Source organism: Oryctolagus cuniculus, chromosome 7 (assembly GCF_051225735.1).
Source record: "Oryctolagus cuniculus isolate XC-2025 breed Fujian yellow rabbit chromosome 7, ASM5122573v1, whole genome shotgun sequence".
In the NCBI taxonomy this organism is placed as follows: domain Eukaryota; kingdom Metazoa; phylum Chordata; class Mammalia; order Lagomorpha; family Leporidae; genus Oryctolagus; species Oryctolagus cuniculus.
Window position 1 is genome coordinate 161,559,226 of NC_142873.1, and position 25,332 is coordinate 161,584,557.

General features: G+C 42.7%; 1 protein-coding gene across 18 annotated transcripts in view; it reads right to left on the reverse strand.

Annotated features, from left to right (window-relative positions):
• CAMTA1 (calmodulin binding transcription activator 1) overlaps nt 1-25,332 on the reverse strand; it is an 843,852-nt gene that overhangs the window by 786,102 nt on the left and 32,418 nt on the right. For 17 of the 18 annotated variants that reach the window (XM_070079358.2, XM_070079345.2, XM_070079359.2 and 14 more), the window contains exons 2-3: nt 23,385-23,454; nt 18,123-18,241 (exon numbers count right to left, since the gene is read on the reverse strand). In XM_070079358.2, coding sequence (XP_069935459.2) covers nt 18,123-18,241; nt 23,385-23,454 — 189 coding nt within the window. The remainder of the gene's footprint in view (nt 1-18,122; nt 18,242-23,384; nt 23,455-25,332) is intronic. The other variant, XM_070079354.2, reaches the window with a different exon arrangement.

Here is a 25,332-nt window from a genome sequence, read left to right on the forward strand (position 1 = left end):
TGGTTACACAATGAGGAAAAGTTGTGGGACCAATTAATAACCAGTCCCCACTTTGAGAACTCCATGAGGTTGGAGCTAACATAATTCCTCTGTCACTTCTCAAGTTCTTTCCCTGGCAAAGCCAACAACAAGAAGTTTTCTAACAACTGGCATTTCTCAGAAACTGATGCAAAATACAGTCTTCCTACCCTAGATGAATGCTTTGTCAGGAAGTCTCACCATCACAGTGCTGTGGGACTGAGTGGGGAAGGAAACGGACATCTAAGGACCTCGGGCAAGGAACGAGCATAGGAGCTAACAGAGGAAACGGACTTTGGGGAAAGAAGGAAACACAATACCACACGTGACAAACATGCTTCACTACATCAGGCTGAAATATCCAGGTAGGGAGAGAAGTGCAAAGAGGCCTGCTGGGGAACGAGACGGGTAGGAGCGAGACGGGTAGGAACGAGACGGATAGGAACGAGACGGGTAGGAGCGAGACGGGTAGGAGCGAGACGGATAGGAGCGAGACGGGTAGGAACGAGACGGGTAGGAGCGAGACGGGTAGGAACGAGACGGGTAGGAGCGAGACGGGTAGGAGCGAGACGGGTAGGAGCGAGACGGGTAGGAGCGAGACGGGTAGGAGCGAGACGGGTAGGAGCGAGACGGGTAGGAGCGAGACGGGTAGGAGCGAGACGGGTAGGAGCGAGACGGGTAGGAGCGAGACGGGTAGGAGCGAGACGGGTAGGAGCGAGACGGGTAGGAACGAGACGGGTAGGAGCGAGACGGGTAGGAGCGAGACGGGTAGGAGCGAGACGGGTAGGAACGAGACGGGTAGGAACGAGATGGATAACCTCTGCCCTAACAGATGCCAAGCTGTGAGTGCCCTGTCTTGCTTCAGAGCATCATTCCAACTCAGCAGCATCCATGGATTCAGGCAATGTGCATTCTAATAATGAAACTGCACATTCAATAACACCACCTATTACAAATGTTCCCCTCCAGATTTCCTTTTCCTTATTTTTAACCACAATTTGATTAATTACAATGAAGACTTCTTCCAAAAGCAGACAACAGCAGCGTTAAGGCAGTGGTTCTCACCCCGGCTGTACTTTAGAATCACCTACAAAGCTTTTAGGGAAGGGAAAAAGAAGAAGAAGAATTTCATGGCCACTGTTTTAATTTCCCAGGCCTGGGCCCTAACCAGAGACTCCATCAGAACTGGTATGAGGGAGGCCCAGGCCCTGACATGTTTAAGCTGTGTGCGCACTTCTACGATGCAGCCAGGGTGCAGACCCACCAGTAACCGAGGACTGGCTTCCCAGCAAGGGCAGTTTTACCATCTAGCACAACATCACAGCACGCATACCAGGACCCCTTTAGGTTCCCCTTTAAGGCCAGCACCTCCACCACCAGAGAGCCACGGGTCAGAAAGGTTTGGTGTAGAGTCTAGATTTTGTGAGGACTAGAGCTGCACTACAGTCCTAACATTCTAACATGGCTCCCTAACTCCAGGACTCCCAGGCTGTGACAACCGTGGCAGCTGTCAGCAGGGGCAAGCAGAGCTGGGCTCCGCTCCCTGGCTTAAACCACAGCATCTCCACTTTTGTCTACTTGGTAGGTTCTGATTCCTCATAAAATTATGTTTGAAAAACTGGTCCAACTGCTGCTTTAAAAATTTGTTTTAAGCAGCTGGCCTTGTGGCACAGCAGGTAAAGCTGCCACCTGCCACACTGGCATCCCATATGAGTACCAGTTTGAGTCTCAGCTGCTCCAATTCCAATCCAGCTTCCTGCCAATGCACCCGAGAAAGCACAAGATGGTGCAAGTGCACAGGTTCCTGCACCCACATGGGAGACCTGGATGGAGTTCCAGGCTCCTGGCTTCTGTCTGGCCAATCTCTCTCTCTCTTTCTCTCTGCCTTTCAAATAAATAATAAGTCTTTAGAAAAAATTTGTTGGGGGGGGGGGAGCAGCACTATGGTGCAGTGGGTAAAAACGCTGCCTGTAACACCAGCATCCCATATGGGCACTGGTCCATGCCCCAGCTGCTCCACTTCTGATCCAGCTCCTTGACAATGGCCTAGAAAAAAAGCAAATGGCCCAAATATTTGGGCTCCTGCAACCCATATGGGAGACCTGGATGAAGATCCTGGCTCCTGGCTTCAGCCTGGCATAGCCCTGACGGTTGACAACCTAGGGAGTAAAACCAGCAGATGGAAGATCGCTCTGTCTTTCCCTCTCTCTAACTCTTTCAAAATAAGTAAATCTTTATTAAAAAAAAAAAAAATGTGCTTTTAGCAGTCAGCATGGTGGTACAGCAGGTTAAGCTGCCATCTGCCATTCCGCATCCCATACAAGCACAAGTTCAAGTCCCAGATGCTCGACTTCCAATCCAACTCCCTATTAACATGCCTGGAAAGCAGTGGAAGGGCCCAAGTACCTGGGTCCCTGTTACCCACATGGGAGACCCAAATGGAGTCCTAGACCACTGACTTCACATGACCCAGCCCCAGCTACTGTGGTCACTTGAGAAATGATCCAGGGATGGAAAGAAACTAAGGCCTTCAGCCCAACAGTCCACTCATGAGGCCACCATCCACGTGAGGCAGTAAGAGGCCCTTTCCCAGTAACGTCTTCAGATGAGAACCCAGCTCTGGCCTACACCTTCACTACAGCCTCCAAGCCACGCCACACCTGCACCCCACGCTCACAGAGCAGCGAGATACAGTAGAGAGAGGTGGAAGAGGTCCAGCACTAGAGGAGGCTCCCATAATGACACAGGAGACCACCGTGAGAGGTGGTAACCGTGGGCAACGGAAGGACCTAGAAGTAAATGGGGCAGACAGAGCAGGGGTCCATGAACTTGGGTAAGAAAAGGACGGCATCCTCATATCCACTTTCAACTACAATACAGGATTTTATTTAACTGAAAATATAGGCAATAAACTTCTGACTACCTCTGACTTTTAAATCACATTTTGTTTAGTGTTTATCACTATGTGTTTATGGGAGTTAGCAATCCACCGCTGCATATATGTGTGTGTTATCAGATCACAAATCCGTTTTATTAATATCTTGATAACTGCATTTCAATAGTTGGTTTAAGATATGATTCTGAGAAGGACTGGACTGCAAAAGGGTCCATGCATCAAGAAACCCTGAGCCAGAGGGGGCAGAGAAAGGCCCAAGGAGACCTGGTGCCAGGCCTTCTGTGCCACACTGGGGCCCCCATGGCATCTAAAGTCAACATCTGAAGAAAAGTGGGAAATGTATGTGGTACTTCCAGCCATGTCAGGAGATGAAATTATTTAGAGGGTCATGTGGTAGTGGGGTAGACATACCCAAGGGACCTCACCCTGGAAAGGACAGATTAAGAAGGAGGACCGGCCGGCGCCACGGCTCACTAGGCTAATCCTCCACCTGCAGTGTCGGCACCCCGGGTTCTAGTCCCGGTTGGGGTGCCGGATTCTGTCCCTGTTGCTCCTCTTCCAGTCCAGCTCTCTGCTGTGGCCCAGGAGGGCAGTGGAGGATGGCCCAAGTGCTTGGGCCCTGCACCCGCATGGGAGACCACAAGGAAGCACCTGGCTCCTGGCTTTGGATCGGTGCAGCACGCTGGCCATAGCGGCCATTTGGGGGGTGAACCAATGGAAGGAAGACCTTTCCCTCTGTGTCGCTCTCTAACTCTGCCTGTCAAAAAAAAAAAAAAGGAGGAGGAAGAGGACCAAGGGGACTGGGAGGTTGTAGCCCCAGGGTGGGTGAAGGAACCCAGAAGAGGACATTATTCTGAGGGAGGAAGAGGCAACTCTGCTGAATGCACTCTGGGGGAAGTGTTCACGCTGTTTCTAATGCAGCTATAGATGAGAGGTACGATGGGCAGCGAGGGATAACTGGTCTAACCAGAGGACTTCAGCAATGATCTGAATCATGCGGTAGAGACGGAGGGGTCACTGATGTAGGAGAAAACGAGCTGACTGCTGGCCTCAAGGCCTGGAGAGGAGAGCAGGTTGGGATCCAGAGCTCAAGGAAGCCGACTAGCCTTCGACAAGGGGAGGACCTGCAGCTCTCACTGTCTTCTACTTCCTAAATGTCAAGCAGGCCCTTCAGCCCCAAGCAGATGTGGTAGAGGCTGGTGAAGCCTGAAGGAGGCAGTGGAGAGGCAGACAGGTTTAGTTGCTGGTGGTACCTGTCCACTTGAAGCAGATGACTAAGATTTCTCCAAGACAGTAGTCTGCTCTGCTGCCCGGTTTTTCTGCACTGACAACTGCCTGGGTACAGTCATAAAGGGTCAGGAGATGAGGTCCCTCTGCAACTGGGACCGGGCCAGTGACTGTGACAGGAGAGGAGGGAGCAGGAAAGTCAAGGACACATGTAAGAGAGTGGTTATAACTCTGAAATTTAAACCAGGTACAAACAGAAATAATGAAAAGAGGGACTCCTGCAGATTGAGGTTCAGAGTTCTCTAAGGAAGCAGATGAGCAATCAGTAAGCAGTTAGCTAGTATAAGTGAGGAGAGAGGAGGAGCCATGCCAACGAGTCAGTGCAGGTCAACTTCAGCAGGAATACAACGTGTCAACAGGGGTCCAACAGCAAGCTCCTAAGACTGTCCAAGATCCCCAGAGAAAGAGCAGGCCACATAAGGTCAAGGCCTCGTCTAGTGGGAGACGGCAGCCCTGGATGATCTATTACTACCTGTGAGACAGGTCCCACTAGAACACAAGTCCCATAGGAAAGAGATCCTTGTTTGCTTTGCCACTGTGCTCCCCAGAGTCTAGTGTTCAACAATGAGTGAATAAATGATATTAAACTGTAATGAAGGTGAGAAACTGAGGCACGACTACAATGTTAACAAGGAGCAGGGAGAAGAGCAGAAATGCAGTGAAGTAGTCCCAGGTCAAAACAGGAAAGGAAAAGACCAGAGCTCTGCATGGCACAAGTGAGCTCACTTGCATTCTCCACATCCTCACCTCTGTGGCCTCTGTGCCAACACTTCTGGAACTGCTTGTCGAGGTGGTTCAGAGCCACCACAGACCCAATCCCATCCTCACTTTACTCAACTTCCCAGTAACCTTTGGCTATACCATCTGTGACAGGAACAACAGTGCCCTCCCCCCAAAGATATTCAAATCCCAATCTCCAGAACCTGCAATTGTATCAGGTTGCACAGCAAAGAGAAGTAAGAGTTAGCTTCTTAAACAGCTGACCTTAAAATAAGGAGATTTTCCTGGATTACCCAGGCAGACAAAATGTAATCAAAAAGGTCCTTAACTAGCAGTAGACGAGGGAGGCAGGAGCAGTGAGTCAGAGGAGGAGAGGCAGTGATGGAAGAGGGTCAGAGAGGACAGCGCTGGCTCTCAAGAGGACGGCGCCATGTGCCCCAGGATGCACAAAGCCTGTGTAAAGAAGGCAGGTCGGGGCCGGCGCCGCGGCTCACTAGGCTAATCCTCCGCCTTGCAGCGCCGGCACACCGGGTTCTAGTCCCGGTCGGGGCGCCGGATTCTGTCCCGGTTGCCCCTCTTCCAGGCCAGCTCTCTGCTGTGGCCCGGGAAGGCAGTGGAGGATGGCCCAAGTGCTTGGGCCCTGCACCCCATGGGAGACCAGGAGAAGCACCTGGCTCCTGCCATTGGATCAGCGCGGTGCACCAGCCGCAGCGCGCCGGCCGCGGCAGCCATTGCAGGGTGAACCAATGGCAAAGGAAGACCTTTCTCTCTGTCTCTCTCTCACTGTCCACTCTGCCTGTCAAAAAAAAAAAAAGAAGAAGAAGGCAGGTCGGGCAGGGAAGCAGATTCTCCTCCAGAGCCTCCACAAAGACAGGCAGCGTTGCCCGAAGTTTGATCTTTGCCAAGTGAGGCGTCTGACCCACATAATCTCAGACAATAAACTTGTGCAGTTTAAAGGCACTAAGCTGTGATCACTTGTTACAGCAGCAAACAGAGAGAACATTCTCCCAGCTTCCACTTCACACTGCTGTCCCTGCAGCCTCCGGCGCTGGCTCCTCTTGCTCTGTGCAGGGAGTGGCCTCCCCTCCTCCATCTTCAGCACCTAGTCTGTGGCCCTACATGCATACACACTGACAGCTCTCTAACTACTGTCTCCAGACAGGACCCCTCTGCAGACTTCTGGACTGTCGCCTACTGGACACCACTGCTTCCACGTCTAGCAGACAACACCCTCACTCCCTCCTCTCACCCTCTCTTTCCCCAATCTTCCCTGTCTCAATGACCGGCACAAGCATCACACAGGCACTGAGGCAACAAACAAAGCATCATTCTTCAACTCCACTTTCCTTCCCTTATGTCCAACCAAGAACCCTGATAGAGCACCGACTAAATACACCTGAGGAGGAGGCTAAACAGTGTTTGTTGACAAAGTCTTCCTTGATTCATTCAATGATTGATCCCTGAGCCCCCACTACACAACATGTGTTATTCTAAACTCCTTGGAGCCATCAGGAAACAAAAACAACGATCTTTGCCCACCTAGAACTTACAGTCCAACAGTCCAATGCTCAGTAAAAAGACATAATTATATGGTAGATTAGATGATGACAAATGCTAATTCCAATATACTTATGTCTCACTATCTTCATTTATAAGATAAAAAACATATAATCACCATGCAGCAGGGTATCTAAATTGCTTGAGGAATGAATGTTTAAAACTTACTGGAAAAGTGTTTAAATATTAAAAAATTGATAAATAATAATTAAAGCATTTAATGAAAATGATTCTTAAAACAGTGTTAAGATGTCTAAATTTTGTTCAACAGTACAAAAATAAAATTTTAACATACACATTAAAAATTGTCTTCTGACACCAGGAAAGTGGGGTCTGTCACTACAACAGCTTAAAGATGTGTCAGGATGGGGCCCGCGCTGCAGCACAGTAAGCTAAGCTTCCGCCTGCGGCACCGGCATCCCATATGGGCACCAGTTCGTGTCCCAGCTGCTCCACTTCTAAACCAGCTCTCTGCTAATGGCCTGGGAAGCAGTGGAAAATGGCCCAAGTGCTTTGGCCCCTGCACCAGTGTGGGAGACATGGAAGAAGCTCCTGGCTCCTGGCTGCAGATTGGCACAGCTCCAGCCACTGCAGCCTACTGGGAGGTGAACCAGCGGATGGGAGACCTCTCTCTGCCTCTCCTTCTCTCTGTGTGTACCTCTTTCAATAAATAAATCTTAAAAAAAAAAAAAAAAAAAAAGAGAGAGAGAGAGAGAGATTCATCTTAGGATTCCTCTGTTTTCAGCTCCTTGGGTCAAATGGAAAAGGCAAAGAAAAGGGTAGCGGGACTATCCTTCCTGCCAGCTCTTTAAAAAACACTGAAGAAATGAGAATGGGGACACAGGCATTTGGCCTAGCAATGAAGACACTGATTAAGATGGCCAAGTCCCACACTGCAGTGTACGAGGTTCCTTGCCTGGCACAGCCCCTGGGCCGGTGATGGCACAAATGACTGGATTCCTGTCACCCACATGGACTGAGTTACCAGCTCCTAGCCTTGGCCCAGCCCAGCCCCAACCACTGCAGACATTTGGGAGTGAACAATGGAGAAGCATTCTCATTCTGTGTGTGTGTTTGTGTGTGTGTGTGTGAAGTAAATTTTTTTAAAATATTCTTCTATGGAGCTGGCGCTGTGGCACAATGGGTTAATCCTCCTCCTGTGGCACCAGCATCCCATATGGGCACCAGTTCTAGTCCCGGCTGCTCCACTTCTGATTCAGCTCTCTGCTATGGCCTGGGAAAGCAGTAGAAGATGGCCCAAGCACTTGGGCCCCTGCACCCCATGGGAGACCTGGAAGAAGCTCCTGGCTTCGGATTGGCTCAGCTCCAGCTGCTGCGGCCAGTTGGGAGAGTGAACCAGTGGATGGAAGACCTTTCTCTCTGCCTCTCCCTTTGTCTATAAATCCATCTCTCAAATAAATAAATAAAATCTTTAAAAAAATTCCTCCACACACTCCCACTGCTGCCAAAATATACTGAAAAATGAGCTTCCTATAGACCAAGACATTGACACACACTTAAAACACCAAAAAAGAAAAAGATTTTTCATTCTACTACTTTTAAGTACTTATTAGCTAAACACATGAAAAATAAACTCTACAAAGCTCAACAGTATCTCATAAAACCAAAGTAGACCAAAATATACCCAAGTGGAATGGAGATACAAAGCTGAAGCTAAAGTCCAGCGAGGTTAACTAGAATACACTTAGATTCCTCACAGGGGCACCTGCTAGCAATACACATCCTCGGGCCACCCACCCAAGACTCACTGGAGCAGAAACTGAAATGGGCCCAAGCCATCTGGGCAGGAGTCTGTCTGCAGCTCAAACCTGAAGCCCAGTGAGTTCAGGAACACCAACCTCTCCAAGTAGTCTTCCCTTTCCCATTTTAGTCTACCTCCTACTGTGGCTCAGCTCCCTGAGGGGAGTCACCACCACCCAGAGTTTCCCACCATTACTGAAAACAAGGGGCATTCTATCCTCGCCGCAACCCATCAGTACATCACAGGCACAGCACACAGAACTGCAACTGAAAACTACTCAAGCACACTCCATTCAGCTTAAAAAACCAAGGACTCAAAATGGATCATTTCTGCACCTTAACATTTTGTAAATGCAATTGCATGAAGTTTAAGCACAGTTAATGACCTACACACAAGGACAATCTGTCCAAACTACAACTCCTGTACCAGACAGGCACAGAAACCTGGAGGAGATATCAAACAGCTTCAAGTGCCCTGCAAAGACACTGCTGACCTCACCCAGTCCAGAAGGCTGAGGGATGATGAAAACTGTTCAGAATTTAGGCAGTGGTGAGGCTGCACAACTCTGACTATAATAAAAAAAAATCAATGAATTATATACTTTAAAAATGAAATACATAGGAGCTAGCGCTATGGCGTAGAGGGTTAAGCCCTCGCCTGCAGTGCTGGCATCCCACAAAGGAGCTGGTTCGAGTCACAACTGCTCCCTGCTAACATACCTGGGAAAGCAGCAGAAGATGGCCCAAGTACTTGGGCCTTTGCACCAAAGTGGGAGACCCCAAAGAAACTCCTGGCTCCTGGCTTCAGCCGGCCTAACCCAGTCATTGTGACCATTTGGGGAGTGAGCCAGCAGATGGAAGATCTCTCTCCTCTCTCTGTATCTCTGCTTTTCAAATAAATAAATAAATCTTTAAAAATAAATAAATAAAAGAATGATTAACAGTAAAATAAATTTTTTTTAATTAAATAAACTTCCAAGCTGAACCCAATCCTCCTAGGAAGGTTTCAAACTCCCCCCGCACAACTCCAAAAGCAACAACAATCTTTAAAAACATAATCTGCGGCTCACTAGGCTAATCCTCCGCCTTGCAGCGCCGGCACACCGGGTTCTAGTCCCGGTCAGGGTGCTGGATTCTGTCCTGGTTGCCCCTCTTCCAGGCCAGCTCTCTGCTGTGGCCCGGGAGTGCAGTGGAGGATGGCCCAAGTGCTTGGGCCCTGCACCCCATGGGAGACCAGAAGAAGCACCTGGCTCCTGCCATCGGATCAGCACGGTGCACCGGCTGCAGCGAGCTAGCCGCGGCGGCCATTGGAGGGTGAATCAACGGAAAAGGAAGACCTTTCTCTCTGTCTCTCTCTCTCACTGTCCACTCTGCCTGTCCAAAAAAATAAATAAATAAAAATAAAAATAAAAATAAACCATAATCTTCAAAGATCACTAAGCACCACTAACCTGAGAGGCAGAGCAGGTAGGTTTCTTACCCAACATTTAAACGGCAAGACTAGAACCTGTTTCCAATGCAAGCTCTGTATTCTTCCCTGGATAGCAGTGGTCCTCACTTTAGGTTCTGTGGAATTACTATCATGAGTCCACGGGTTTTTAAGAAATTTTTAATTTCACATCTTCATTTAAAACATAATCTGAAAAAGTAATGCCTGTAAAAAATATATCTCAGCACACAAATTCACTGCTCAAGTTTGAAATCTGTGATTACATCTGCCTTAGTACCCAGTAGTGTCATTTAAATTGCTCTCGGGCTAATGAGAAAGATGTGAACTTAAGACTAAGTGATTTTTTTGTGCGAAGGACATAGAAATGCTTGCTGTGCAAAAAATAGTTTCTCAATGGGGAAAGGGATAGAACTGCAGGGCACAAGATAGTATCCCATGCCAAATTCAAAAGAACCTGCCTGAGAACACTGAGTGCAATATTCGTGTTGCAAGAGACAATTTAGTGTTGGCAAAACACTACCTACTGCATTGAACAAATGCTGCTAATATAAATTTTATCAGCTTTATAGTTTCTTTACCTGTTTTATACACACACACATGCATCAGGAGCTAGAGAAGCCTGAGAAAAACAAAGCACCTGCAGACCTTGGAAGCAGCCAAGGATTTAACACTAAAAAGTCCTGCCCAGACCCCCGTAAGGGTACACGGGCCTCAGCCTTCCCCCCAGGCAAAGCTCCCCAGGGGAATCCAGGCTCCTCAGCACCAAATGGTTACCTACCTGCTACCTTTCAGCAAGAAACCTTTACAGCCTTCTCCCAGGAAGGCTCTCTAAGGGAAGCTTCCCTGCCTGGCACCAGGTGGGCTGCCCACTCTGACAGTGCTGAGCAGGGAAACCTTGGGGGGAATTCCCCCAATTCCCACAGGAGGAGGAGGAGGAGGAGGAACAGGACCAGGACCCTCAATCTTGCCGCCCACACTCCTCTCTGTCTCACATCTGAATTCTTTCTTGCATGAAGACAAGAACCTATCCGACTCATCTCCACTAACATACACATATAAACATACATATATATATCTATATGTTTTGTATTTGCATAAGAACTCCAAGAATTAAGAAACTCATACTGAGATATTTGTGTTTCTCAGATTTCACTCATTCAACAAATATTTCCTAAACTATGACCATGAGCCAGTTATTCTATGTACTACATACTGAATATTTTAACAAAAACAGTTCAGGTCAAAAAATGAGGTAAGCCCACAGTAATGTCATTCCTTAAAAAAATTTTTCTTTAATATGCTATTTAAATTTTACAAACACTGCTCTATTCTCCACAGGTGAGCTCTGCCTTCCTTACTGCTGCTCAGAGCCAAACCTGCCCCCATTTCCTCTCCTCTCCTGGCTTCCCTCACCCACCCTGGGTGACTTTCTGTCCCCGCATCTCAGTGTCTACTTCCGCTACTGCGGAGGCTACCATGCATCCTCTTAAAGTTCAGCTTTCTGCACTGCTGCTCATATTTGTATTCTTTCCAGCTGCAATTTAACCAAAAAAGACCTACTTAGACTCAGAGTACTCTGGGATGGTTCAAACCATTAGCACAGCCAAAAACTAAACATAACAAAGCCCCACCTCTGGACTAACTTCCCAAGTCATCAAAACTGAAATCTCTCACCCATCTTCATTGTTAGAGTATTGGTGCTTTTCAGCTTCCCTCTCAGGTAGGAGGACAGAAGTGTCTTCAATAATCCCCAAACATGTGGGTCTGTATTTCAAAGAGATAACATACAGACGCCAGCGCTGTGGCAGCGGGTTAAGTCACGTGCCTGTGATGCTGAGCATCCCATGTAAGCATCAGTTCAAGTCCCCACTGCTTCCAATTCAGTTCCTGGTCAACATCTGGGAAAGCAGCACGGCCCAAGGGCTTGGGGAGATGGAAGCAGATGGAAGGTCTCCCTCTCCCTCAGTACCTCTGCTTTCAAAAACTAAATCCTTAAGAGAGAGAGAAACAAATACACCAGCAAACCAGTCATTATACAACTGCAGCCCTAGGGGGCAGGTGTTGGGCACAGGGGTTAAAATGTTTTTGAGATGCCCACATCCTTACCAGGGTGCATGGATTCAAGTGCCAGTTCAACTCCCAATTCCAACTCCCAGCTGAGCCCCTCCCACACACACAGAAGACCTGGACTGAAATCCTGGCTACTGGTTTGGCTTGGTGTTGCAATTATTCAGGATGTGAACCAACATATCAGAGATTCCTGTCTCTAAGTTAAAATAAAAATCTGAAAAGAAACCACAGCCCTGAATCTATAACTTAATACAGTCATACAAAGAAAAAAATTAGAAATACAAAAAACAACACACAAGAATGTATGCCTACACAGAAATTTTTAAAAAGACAACCTGGCTTATTGCTTTAAAAAAATAAATGAAATGTAATAATTCAAAATATATATAGTTGAGGAGAAAAAGTATTCAAGACTTAAAAGGGTAATTCTCTCCTATAAAAAACACACTGTATATAGGAGTTTTTTTCTTCAGGCTCTTAAGCATGGCTTAGAATGTAACCATCTGTATCAATACTGTTCCCTGCACAGACTCTTTTAATTTTTATTTATTTATTTATTTATTTGCAAGACAGAGAGACAAAGAAAGCCCTCATCTGCTAGTTCATTCCCCAAAAGCTGGAAATGGCTGGGCCAGAACTGGGAACAGGTTTCCCACATGGGCGACAGGAATCCAACCAGCTGAGTCAACACCTGAGTTGCCTGCCAGGGTCTGTATTAACAGGAAGCTGGAGTCAGAGGAGGCAGAGCAGGAATCGAGCCCAGATACACCAGTGTAGGACACAGGCATCTTAACTGATGGGCTCAAGGTCCACACCTACATGAAAATTTTACCACTAAAAGTAAATAATTAAATGAAAATATTCATTGACTAAAAAGTTCTCTGAAGCTACCACTGACTAAAAACATTGATGCAACTTTAAGAATTAGTACAAACTAAAATTCTATTTTGCTTGCTTACTCTAGAAAAATTTTGTATTAGAGGAAAAATCAAAGAAATAACATAAATAGTTCAAAAATAGTAGCACACCACATGGATTTGAACATATTTAGGGAGAACATTTCCATTATAAAAGGTTCATGGTACTGTACTAGTTTGACTTTGGAAGAATGCCATCTGAAATCTAGATCTGGAGACTGGGGACTGCAGTAGCTATATTTTAAGTCAAACAGCTAATTAATGACTAAACAAAAGAAATTTCAGTCTGGACAACATACACAGAGTACTAATATGCATAATTATGAAGTAGTCATTTGTGAATCAGAAGTTGCATTAGCATAATTATCTCTGGCTCTGGGCCTTAAAAATATTAGCTTAAAATGCAGAAACCTTCTAACAGTTCAGCTAATGAAGATGTGAACACCAAACTGATTATGAAATACAAACTAGTTCTTTAACCAATGTGATCTGTAATTAAAATACTCTTTCTCTCCTGCCCTGGATAATAATAGGCCTAAGGTGGGCACTGTGGAGTCGGGGTTAAGCCAGTGCTTCTGACACCCTCATCCCACATCCATGTGGGTTCCAGCTCCAGTTACTCCACTTCTGATCCAGCTCCCAGCTAACGTGCCTGGGAAGCAGATGACGACTCAAGTGCTTCAATCCCTGACGTTCGTAAGGGGGACCCAGACTGAGTTCCTGGCTCCTGGCTTCGGCCTGTCTCAGCCCATGCTGTTGCAGCCACTGGGGACAAATGAAAACAAGCAGTATCTATCTCTATCTATCCCTCCCTCTCCCTCTCCTTCCCCCTCTCTGCCTCCCCCACCCTCCCTGTCACTCTGCCTTTCAAATAAGTAAATAATTATTTAAAAAAAAAAAAAAATCAAGCTTAACACTCAAGGTACACACATGCATAAAATTTCTACTTTTAATGTATTTCTCTATTATCCTGAGCCATATAATATTCATTATTAAGAATCAAAAGTATTTCCCTAAGAAATTTTAAAAATTTAAAAATTTTCTTAAATCATAAAAGATACATGTTTATGTATAAGGGTCCTTCAAATAGTTCATGGAAATGTGTGCTATGAAACTATTTGTGGATTTCAAAAAAATTTGGTAACAAAATAAACTTATCTTTTAATTACATTTTTCCAGAACTTTTTTGAAGAACCATTCCATAATATTTGAAAATGTATATGAATAAAGAAGCCAAACAAGTCTAGAAAACAAAAGGATTACAAAATACTAAATATTAGCAGCAAAAAATTTGGAAAAGTTTATTTGAAATGGTTCTTTGGGACAGAATAGGAGAGAATATGGGCTCCAAAGTCAGATGGCATGGGCTGGACTCCCCAGTCCCCTACTTCTGCCTCGTTAACTGATGAGTGAGGAAGACTCCTCTAGCCTGCAAAATCATTTAGTCTGGCCCTGCCAAGGCAACCGCAGCCCAGGCTCAAAATCCTGTAAATCTATATATGGCTGATTTTTAAGTTGATAATTTCATAGGTCCACAAATGATGCTACAAATACCCACATGGTCTGTGGCAGAAAAGAGGTTCCCTACCCCTATAATGTGTGATATCTCCAGGGCTCCAGTTTCCTCACCAGTATATGAAGATAATCAAATAACCTAACTCACAAGATTAACTCAAGGACTAAATGTGATTACTCATGTACAGCACTCAATAGTTCCTAGCAGACAATAGATGTTCGATAAATGCTAGCTGCCATAATTACTGCTGTCATCATCATCACCATCATCATCATCCTCAGAACCTGAGGAACAGTGTCTGTGACTGAGAGCCCATAATCACAAATGGATTTGTTTTTAGATATAGCATTTAACTTATTTTGTAACTTCAAGTAACATTCAAGAAGGATAGTAGATTTACATATTCCAATGGGTTAGACAAGGTTAAAAGGAGCTTAACTAGGAACAAAGATCTCTCATCTTCTCCGTGTTCCTACTGGAGAACTTCTAGCTTCAAATATTTGCATATGAACCCACAGTACTAATCCTACATTAACTCTTTTTAAGTTCGAAGTCACATCATGGAATGGATGTGCTGAGCAGGCTCATGTGGTTTAGAGCTATGGGATCTCTGACTACAAGTCTAGACAACAAACAACAGAGTGAAGTTCCTGAGAATTAACAAGCAACATAGAAGAAATTAAGCTCAGCCTCTATCCGTGTCCTATTATTTAACAACTATCTATCTAAACTCTCTCACCTCTACAAGGAAATAGTACCATCTTACAATATTATTATGAGGCTCAGAAATAATTTTATAAAGCGAGTACCCAGTCACCAGCAAAGACCAGGTGCTCAAGAGCAGCCTCTGAGTGGGTGCCCGCTCCCTTGTCCACTCTCAACACTCACACATGCAGAGAGTACAGAGCAGCCTCTGAGTGGGCGCCCGCTCCCTTGTCTGCTCTCAACACTCACACATGCAGGGAGTACAGAGCAGCCTCTGAGTGGGCACCCGCTCCCTTGTCCGCTCTCAACACTCACACATGCATAGAGTACAGGTGCTGGATCTTCTCAACCACAAACACTGAAACACAGATTTGAGTAGAGAATTTCCTTACAAGTATGGAGGAGCCACATTTAACACAGGAATTCCACTGTACACACCAGAGAACAGTGGTGGAGTGGGTAACATGGGAGACAAAGATGACAGCTGACATTTCACACAGGCAGCTCCAACTGCCAGTCTTGTCAATCATGCAGTGCCAGAGAGAGTGCTGGAAACACAACTCCACTGCACTCTCAACTGCTCTCATTCCCGCCACCTCATCCACTGTGAGCCCCTTGTCCCAGTAAGTGGGATCTAAGAAAATGCAGTCTTTGCACAACACAGCTTCTATATACAAGCCAACTACTTCATGTGGTCCTCAACCAGAACACAGCAATCTATCCCAACTCTAGAAGGAAATTGGCTCCTGGTCATGGCAGCACGACTAAACTTTATGAGCAAGCCAAGGAATTTCACAGGGTTCTGACTGAACAGTATTTTACCTTACAAAGGACCAACAACGTCCCATTAAGAGACAAGCCCATCAAACCCAGTTTCCTTCAGTTCTGATGTCAACAAGAAGGATGACAAGATCAAGAACATGGGAAAGTACCATTCCCAGCAGATGAAAGAGGCAAGTGCTTCCGCACTGATGGCTTGATTGCAAGCCAGGTTATCATCCCTTAACACACTACTTACAATTCCTACCATAAATCTTCTGCTATCATACTTAATATTCCCCTATTTTTCCTAAAGCCAAAAATAAAGAGACAAGAAAAAAAGTGGAGGTCTTTACACAGAAATATGACTAACTTTTAAATTATTTCTCTCGACTGAAAGCTTTTGTCCAAGTGGCGCTGACAAGCTGCAGAGAGAAGCAGCAACCCCAGAGGGTGGGATGACTTGTCCCTTCATCAGCCACGCTGCCAGAATTCCTGCTGCCCCCCCTTCAGGAACACACACTGGGCAACGGCTGGCACAGGGCAATCCTCTCTTCTCCTCTACACCTGCAATGTTCCGTCTCACCAGAGATGTTTCCTGGCTCTAACCTGGACTGTATCAACCTACCCTCTCCAAGGGTATTATACATGCTGAGGTCCTGCAGAAAACAGAATTACTGCTCACTTCTTTTAATTTCCTCCTCTAGGAAAATCCTTCTCTGAGTACTCTATAATGTATCTAACACAGTAGTAAAGTGGAACGTGTAAATCACTTAGAGGCAAACAAATATGCAGAAGTAGACGACTATGCTCCGAAGGTCCAAAAAAGTCTTGAAGCCACTGATCTAATCTCCAGTTAAACTTCCAGCATTTCCACATCCAGTTTTGTAAGACTTTTAAAGGCAATGATTTTGATTTATTAACCAATTCCCCATTTCAAATATAATTCATAATCATAATTAAAATAAGCTACCAATTTCATATAAAATAGAATACTGAAAAACTACACACCTATTATGTGTTTTGTTACAATTTATAAATAAACTGGAGCTAATGTACTATAATATAGTATCAAATCTACAATTCAGGGAATACTAAGAAACATACTGACTTTCCAAACAATTGATAACCTAATGATGAACAACTGGATGGCTTCCAAATTAACTACTTTGTTGACAGAGTAACAACTATGATCAAGAATAACTTTCAGCAAATTCATTTTGTTTTCATTTTTGAAACAGTTAATAAATAGCTGGTTAAAACAACAGAGCTCTAAGCTAATGTTTGTCTAAGCTAGAGCAGTCTGAGGAGAAAATATAATTTTCGCAAATAATCAAAATTTAAAACTTGTTGTGACAAGTAACAAAGCTTTAAGATTCTAGTATTTAAATCTGTAACCAGTGATAAGTAAAAAGACTTTCACCTTTATAACCTCCCACAATTCAAAACAAAACCTTCTGTGTCAAGTTGATGCAAAATCACCTCAAAAATGAGCCTGAATGGGTGACGTTTTCTTCTGTAGCTTACCAAAACTGGGGAGCCAGTAAGTACCCAGTACTACACTTAACCCAACTTGGAAGTAAACGATGAACTACAAACACAAATGGACTTAACCCAACTTAGCAAAACCAGGAACTCCAAACATTCGAATTAAAGGAATGTAATTCCCAAATGGACATACAAGTATATCCAACCCTCATAACCACACTAAATGAACATTACCCTGAACTGAAATGAACACATACCCAATTCCTAACCACCACACTGACAGTTATTACCCTAAACTGAAATATTCAGATTGCAAAATAAAAATGAGAAGGCAATCCACTCCTAACATCAAAACATCCCCCCAGATTAAAATTTACCAAAAAAAGCAACATTACCCAAAAAGACAAATGTGCATTCTTCCTGTATCGTCAATCTACCTTCCAACTGGATGCCAAATGTACACTCAATAACACAGCCTGCATTCTTAATTAAAACCCCACTCATTAAGGTAAACCAGTTACTCTCCAAGGAAATCTTCATCATAGAGAACTAACCTGTTCCTACTAAGTCTAGCCTTCCCAACTCCACGGAAACTTCACGGCGTCACACACTTCTGCAGAGGTCTGGGGGCTGCGTATCTGTTATACTCATGACAACACAAGAACTAATGTTTAACTGAGAGGCAGGCAGTGTTAACCACCAAACGCAAGACACCAAAAAAAGAAAAACAGTTAAAACTTATGCTACCCTAGTTAAACTCAGTGAGCACATTTTCTGTTTTTCAACACAAGCCAAGCACATTAGAGAAAGATCAAGAAACATGTGGGTTTCTGTCAAATTCAGATTAAATATTCTTCTCATTTACAACTTCCTAGTTCAATATTTTGAATATAAAACTAATATAAAGTACTGCTATGCAAAATAACCTAACATATTTGCCCTTAAAAATGATATCCTTAAAAACAAAAATGTATCTACCTCATTAGTGTTCCAACGGTGCCTCTCTTTTGGTAAACTTGAACATTTCGGCAGACATTCAAGCAGCTTTTTCGGTAAAAAGATTTTTACATGACTACTATTGCTGTTCCCATGATCATCTATAAAGAAGAAAACAGTAAATTCAGAGAAAACAGCACAGGCAAACATCCTATTAAGCACACTGGCAAGGTCAGAGCCAGCAGCTCGGCATGGTCACTGTGAGACCAAGAGCAGCAGAAGGCCCAACTACTCCTTATCAGCAACACCATTTACACAGCTCAGATAGATGGCAGCAGAAACTGGGCAACAGGCTCTACCACAGGAGTGAGGTTTTGCTCCATCACACGCAAGTGAACAGCGACCACCCCAGCAGCTGCCCATAGTCAGAGTATAACTCTTAGAGGTTCTTTCCCCACATTTCCGTGAAGCACATCAAAACTGCAAAATGATTTAGCCTCAAAAAATCCAGAAATCTTTCATTAACCAGTTGAGAAAGTTTTAGGTTTTCTAGGTAAGAATTACAGCAATATGTGACTATTTTATTCATAAGCTAATACTACTTCATCTTTCAGAATACAAATAAGATTTATACTTTAAAAACAAATCGCATATCTTACAAATATAAGGAATTTAAGCCTATAGTTAGTTACCAGGTAATACAGAAGCTGGCCTTTCTAGCTGGAATTTTAAAACATATAATTTTAACTGACCTGATTTACATAAGCATAGCTATGTAATTAATGTATTTTTAAAATGTAATTCTAAATGAGTATAAGAAAAATCAATTCCTTCCAGTCTATACAGTATATCCCACTACCTGATAATCATTCTACATGATGATTTCTATAAGAGATAATTTCCTTTATGTAACATTTACTTATTTACATTAACAAGTATCATTTCTCTTCTATAATACAGTACTTTTGCCTGGCTCAAAATTTCTTGTCAGTTTTGGCAAATTTGGATCAAGGTTTCAAATTACTCCAACTTTTTTTACATGCTAAATGAAATCACCAATATCCCAAGGATCTGATGCATAACTGGCACCCTGGGAGAAATGCATTCAACAGTGAGGCCTGAGCTTACTCCAGGAAGTCCTCCAGGAAGTACTCCAGTAAGACTTGAAAGAACTCTTTCTCTTATTAAAAGGTATAATAAAAATACCAAACTCAAAGTCAAGAGTCCAAGACTTTGGCCCAGTTCTGCTACTTGCTAATTGTGTGACCTTGGGTAAGTTACTTAATACTTTCAGTTTTCCCAAATCATCAGATAATTAGAAAAAAAATCTCATTTTTTCTCAGGCACAAATCTGTAAAATTTACTATCACCCCATAACTTAATATATCATAATTAATAACCTTCCATAGCTATATTCAGGCATCAGTCAACGTAAAAAGTGAAAAATGGACAAGCGCTGTGGCACAGCGGGTTAAAGCCCTGGCCTGCAACACCGGCATCCCATGTGGGCACCAGTTCGCGTCCCAGCTGCTCCACTTCCAACCCAGCTCCCTGCTAATGCACCTGTGAAAGCAGCGGAGGATGGCCCAAGTGCTTGGGCCCCTGTACCCACAGGGAAGACCCAGAGGAAGCCCCTGGCTCCTGGCTTTGGATCAGCTCAGCTTTGGCCACTGCAGCCTTTTGGGGAGTGAACCAGCAGATGGAAGACCTCTTTCTCTGTCTCTACCTCTCTCTGTAACGCTGTCTTTCAAATAAATAAAATAAATATTTTTTTAAAAAGCGAAAAACAATATATCATATTTATATACCTTTCCAATTTATTTGTGGTAACTTCATATAGCATAGTTTACTTTTGGAAGATGTGAAAAAAAAAGAACAAAAAAATATTTTCTAGGATCACAAAACCCTCTCCAAACATTTTTCATTCAATTATCACATTTCTCCTCAAAGAAACGATCTTAAAAGGAAAATACTAGGCATAGAAATAAAGTCTGAAACAATTTATTGCATCTTATAGAAATATTTTATAGGGATGAACTTAACAGAGTTTTAGCACACTGAATCTTTTTTGGTCTATGAACTATATAACCAAATGAATTATAATACCCATCCTATATTTCCATAAGCAGTAGAAAAACTTGAAAAACTTAAAACTGACTGCTATTTTAAGAATCTAAAATTTTAATAGCAGAATAAGATTAAACTTTTTAAAATCTTGCTATGAAACCAAAAGGAGATCTCTCAACTAAGAAAGTTCACAGAAAGTTCTGGATCAATTACATACTCTAAAATCTTGGTCATTTTATGTGCTTACGCATGCTCCATGCACTGCATCCTCCCGAGGGAGGTACCATGGGCCATAAAACTTGAAAGCACAGACACCAAACCACAGAGCCTTTCCCTCCCTCTCTCCTCCCCTACAGTGGTTTCACTCTCATTTTTTAAAATCTCTCATAATTGTGAAAATAGAGGTGAAATTCCAAAATCTATATTCAATTCAGATATTCAACATTTACAGGGCACCTTTTATGAAAATAGCACTATGCTAGGTGCTCAATTAAAAGACTTACTCTGAACTCTTCATGAGCAGTCCTATCTCTGAGACAGCTGTTTGTTTAAAGTTTAATTCTGAATCCAAATGAACAGATTAAACCCCAGTCCCTATGTGATCACATCCTGATGGTAATTTTCTATTCTTTCAGCCTGATAAGGAACTTAGCTGCCAGGTGGTATACAGTGCACACGGTGTGTGCAGGCGTGTGTGCGGAGGACTGTTCTGAATACAAGTCAACGCTCTAGAAAAAGCTTAGGTCTTCCACTCCAATACCAACTCAGGCAGTGGTAAGTCTGCCCAAAGGCTTTTAAAGAGAAAAAGGAGAACCGCTGTGTAAGCACTGTCGCAATCAAGTTTCTAAATATAGCATTTTATGGAGATGTGCAGCCATGGGTTAAAAAGGACCAGGAAGTATGACAGGCCGATGGGTTCCCCTTAATCAGTTTTTAAACTGTGCCATTTCCAGAATTTTAGCTTCATGCTGAATATAAACTGGATGTTTTTAAGAAACATATAATGGGAAAATTTTCCTACTGTGCATTATAAATATAGCAATTTTAATACTGGGAAAAGAATTATTAGGAACTCAAACTCACAAAATGTTAAAACTCATTTTCAAATTTCAGCTTTTCCAGTTAAAGTGTGATAAAGAGTAATTTCGCGTTTATACTAGAAAAGATCTAATCACATGGCTACACTACATAAAAATGTGCTTTTTTAAACTGCTTTGTAATATTTTTAGAGTATCTACTGATGATGAAATAATTAAACATATATGCCAGCTTTTAAATCTTAGTAACAATATTGTGAGTTAACTCTAAAATTAAGGTACACAGGTTTCAACCACAGCTCAAGATTCAACTCAAATAGTTAAAACTCTGATACTGCAAAATTAGAGTGTAGACCAAATGACAGCAAAATAGTCCATTATCATCATTTAGCAAAATATGCATGTATGACATACAACTTTACAAAATAATATTCTAGCCTATTTCCCAATAAAAAAAATAATTAATGAAGCTCTTGAAACTGACTGATGACGTGCTTGGCTGGCAGCTGGAATTCTAGAGAATGAACCAACCGTCAAATATTTTCCAAATGATAATTTTAAAGTCACAGTATAATTTAGGTAAAGCTTTCTAAACTGTACAAAAATGCTCACTCACTTACTTAACTAAGCAAAACACAGAATTATTGTTTTCACGATTGTTTCTAAAAACTGAGATTCACATAGCTAAATCCTTTATTTAAATCCAAAGAAATGTACTTGATCTTTTCCTTAGAGCAAGCTGTAACTTCTGTAAGGTAAATTATAACTGTATTAACTCTAACCTAGAAATGATACATCCATTTTATTTTGATTCATAATATAAATTAATTTTGGTCCTATGAATAATGACTAACGCTGCTATTCAATGAAGTTGATTATGATTAATCTCAACTCTATACTGAACTGTTCAAAGTTAGCTGGTGTAACAGTATGTCAAACTGCTAAATATTATTGGGCATACATTTGATCAACAACTTAGAATGATAAAATTAAAAGAAAGCTCTACAATTTTCTGTTTAGCTCTAATTATTATGTGCTTAGATTTAATCAGTAAGATGGGAACTGATTCAAGAAAACATAGGCACAAACTGTTACACTCAAGGCTCGCAGCAGCAGACTCCCGTTACTAACCTGAGACCTTCTGATCACCACTCACCAAAGTAACTATCAGGTACCATCATGTGCCAAGCACTGATCTGATTTTATATTGCTTCCCAAAGTCTCCAAAATGAATTAAACTCAGCTGTACTTCTCTAAAAGATTTTTAAAAGACAAAAAGTTCTTAAGCAAAAAAAAAAAAAAAAAAAAAAAGGCAAGTTTTGCTATGTAACAACACTTGCCTCTTAGAGTTGTATGAATCACATCTTATCTCTCCTACTTTTTAAGCTGTCCAGATTTACCCTTTTCCTTTCAATCAATCCCCAATCTCTGGTCCAGGTTTAGGTTGACCCTTAATTCAGGTTCAATTAACTTCTTACTATTTATCTGCACTTTTATTTTCAATCTAGAAATATAAGGGTGGAGACAAGTAAGACAGTGGCAAGGAAGCCCTGCAACCACTGCTTCAACGTGGGCTCTGGGACACCCTCTACTGCATTGTTTCATTCAATTACAACTTGAGCTATGTGTGATCAAGTAAATCCAGTTTCCATTATTTATGAGAGGGTAAACATCTGTGGGACTCTACTACACATTAGGCACTCAAAGGATTTCACATTGCACTCATTTAATCCTCACAATAAAACACAAGGGTTTAGTCACCCTCATTTTACAGATCAGGAGCTTGAGGTTCAGATTAATTTGTCCAAAATCCACAACTACCAAGTGCTCAACTGGGATTCAAACATGAGCTGTGGCTCTTCCCATAATGCCACACTACTCCTACGCTAACTCACCTACTGGACAACAGAATTACAGAAACATTCTATTAATTAAAATCTAACATTTGCAGAAAGCTGTGAATTTTCCATGCGATAAATCCATAGTCCTTTTTAATCCTCAAATGAAGTTTGTGAGGAAAGTGTTCTTTCTGCTGCCCTAGGATTAAGTAACTCATCTAAGATCACACAGCAGTTAAGAGGCAGAACCCAGGTCTTCTAAGTGCTGGCCGAAGGCTGTTCCCACTGCACTAGGATGATGGAAGTACTCTCACTGCCAAGCCCACCCCTTCCTGTAAGTCAAAAGCTTTTTCAAATCCTACCTTCTATAGGTGGCACGGTGTTGAGAACACAGTAGGTGCTAGTTCCGCAGAATACACTTTGGGAAACGCTCTAAGGAAACAGAAAATAAAATGTAAAACTAATCTTTGAAAAAGATATATTCTGGCTCTTCTGTGAAATTCCTGCCAAAGATGCAAAACCTGAATCTAATCATGAGGAAACATCAGACAAATCCAAATTGAGGCACATTCCACAAAACAACTGGTCTGCAATCTTCAAGAGTATCAAGGTCACAAAAGTCAAAAAGGATTGAGCACTGTTCTGTATGAATGGAGACTGAAGAGACAACAGTACGTGACCCAAAGTTCATATTGGACATTTTTCTACGAAGGTCACTGCTGGGTCAACTGGAAAAACTGGAATAGGATTTGACAATTAGCTAGTAGAAATGCCTCGATAATTTCCTGATTTTGATTACTGTTTTCATTTTATGATTATGGAGAATGTTCTTTTTCATAGGAAATACATAATAAAGTAGTTAAGAGTGAGGGAACATCACATTGCAACAAATTTACAAATGATTCTGGAGAAATAAAGTTCTTCACACTGTAGGCCTAAGACTGTTTCAAAATTTGAGGGGTGTGTGTATGTGTGTGAGAGTAAAATCTATGCTGGTGAACATGTATTACTCATAAAGTTTTTCATGGAAGTACATGTGTTATAACGGTAAATTTTGCTATGAACCAATGTCATATTCATTTTACAGTTCAGTCAATGCCAACAACATTATTAATCATTTCATGGCAATAAGTCCAACACACAACTCATTCAAAACAATCTTCCGAGTGCCGACTGGCAATGCGGCAGTTAAGTCAGGGAAAATCAGAATGTAAAGTATCTGCCCTCAGATGCTTCAACTCAGAAAAAACTAAAAGTTTCAGATAAAAACCTGTACAATGTAACTTTAAGAGAAGAAGGAAAATCCCTTTGAATCTTGCCAGCCAACTATTTTCAGTTCTATGAATAACTTTTTTGTTTGGTTTTAGTATTCAATAAAATTTTAGATTTCACATTATAAACCACACATTTATATACTTAGAAAACCAGACAGTTTACAAGTTCAACCACCACCCTCAGAGTTTTATATTTAAAATATAAAGAGCTCAGTTCTACCATCTACTAGCTGTCCTTGGGAAAGCCACTGGGTATTATCTCATCAGAAAGAAGATTCTCATGCCTAACTGGTAGGTGGAGGATCAAATGGGATAATACATATTAAAGCACTTTGAATCCAAAAGTACCAGCAAACATAAAACACTATTGTTACTATGGTTAGGAAGGATAATCTCTGGTGCAGGCATTTGGTACAGCAGTTAAAATGACAACATCCCATACCCAAGTACCTGGGTTCCAGTCCCACCTCCACTTCCGACTTGTTAATGTACGTCCTAGGAGGCAGCAGCGATGGCTGGAGCACTGAGGCTCCCGCCACCCCTGTGGGAGAGTACCTACTGATTGCCTTCGGGCTGGCCTGGCCCTGCCAGTTGTAGGTATTCCAACAGACAAAGACCTCTCCCCCCACCCCCCAACACCACCTTTGCTCTTGCTCTCTGCTTTCAAATAAATTAAAATAAATAATAAGATAATTTTAACAATGTTAAGATTTTCTAAGAACAAACTTAGGATTGCCTGAATTTTTTATACCAAAATGAGTATTGAAATCTGACTAAACCTGACTACCATTAATTTTTTTTTAAGATTTATTTATTTATTTCAGAGTTAGACAGAGAGAGAAGGATAGGCAGAGAGAGAGAGAGAGAGGTCTTCCAACTGCTGGATCACTCCCCAATTGGCCGCAACGGCCAGAGCTGCACCCATCCAAAGCCAGGAGCCAGGAGTTTCCTCTGGGTCCTCCCACTTGGGTGCAGGGGCCCAAGAACTCGAGCCACTTCCACTGCTTTCCCAGGCCACAGCAGAGAGCTGGATCAG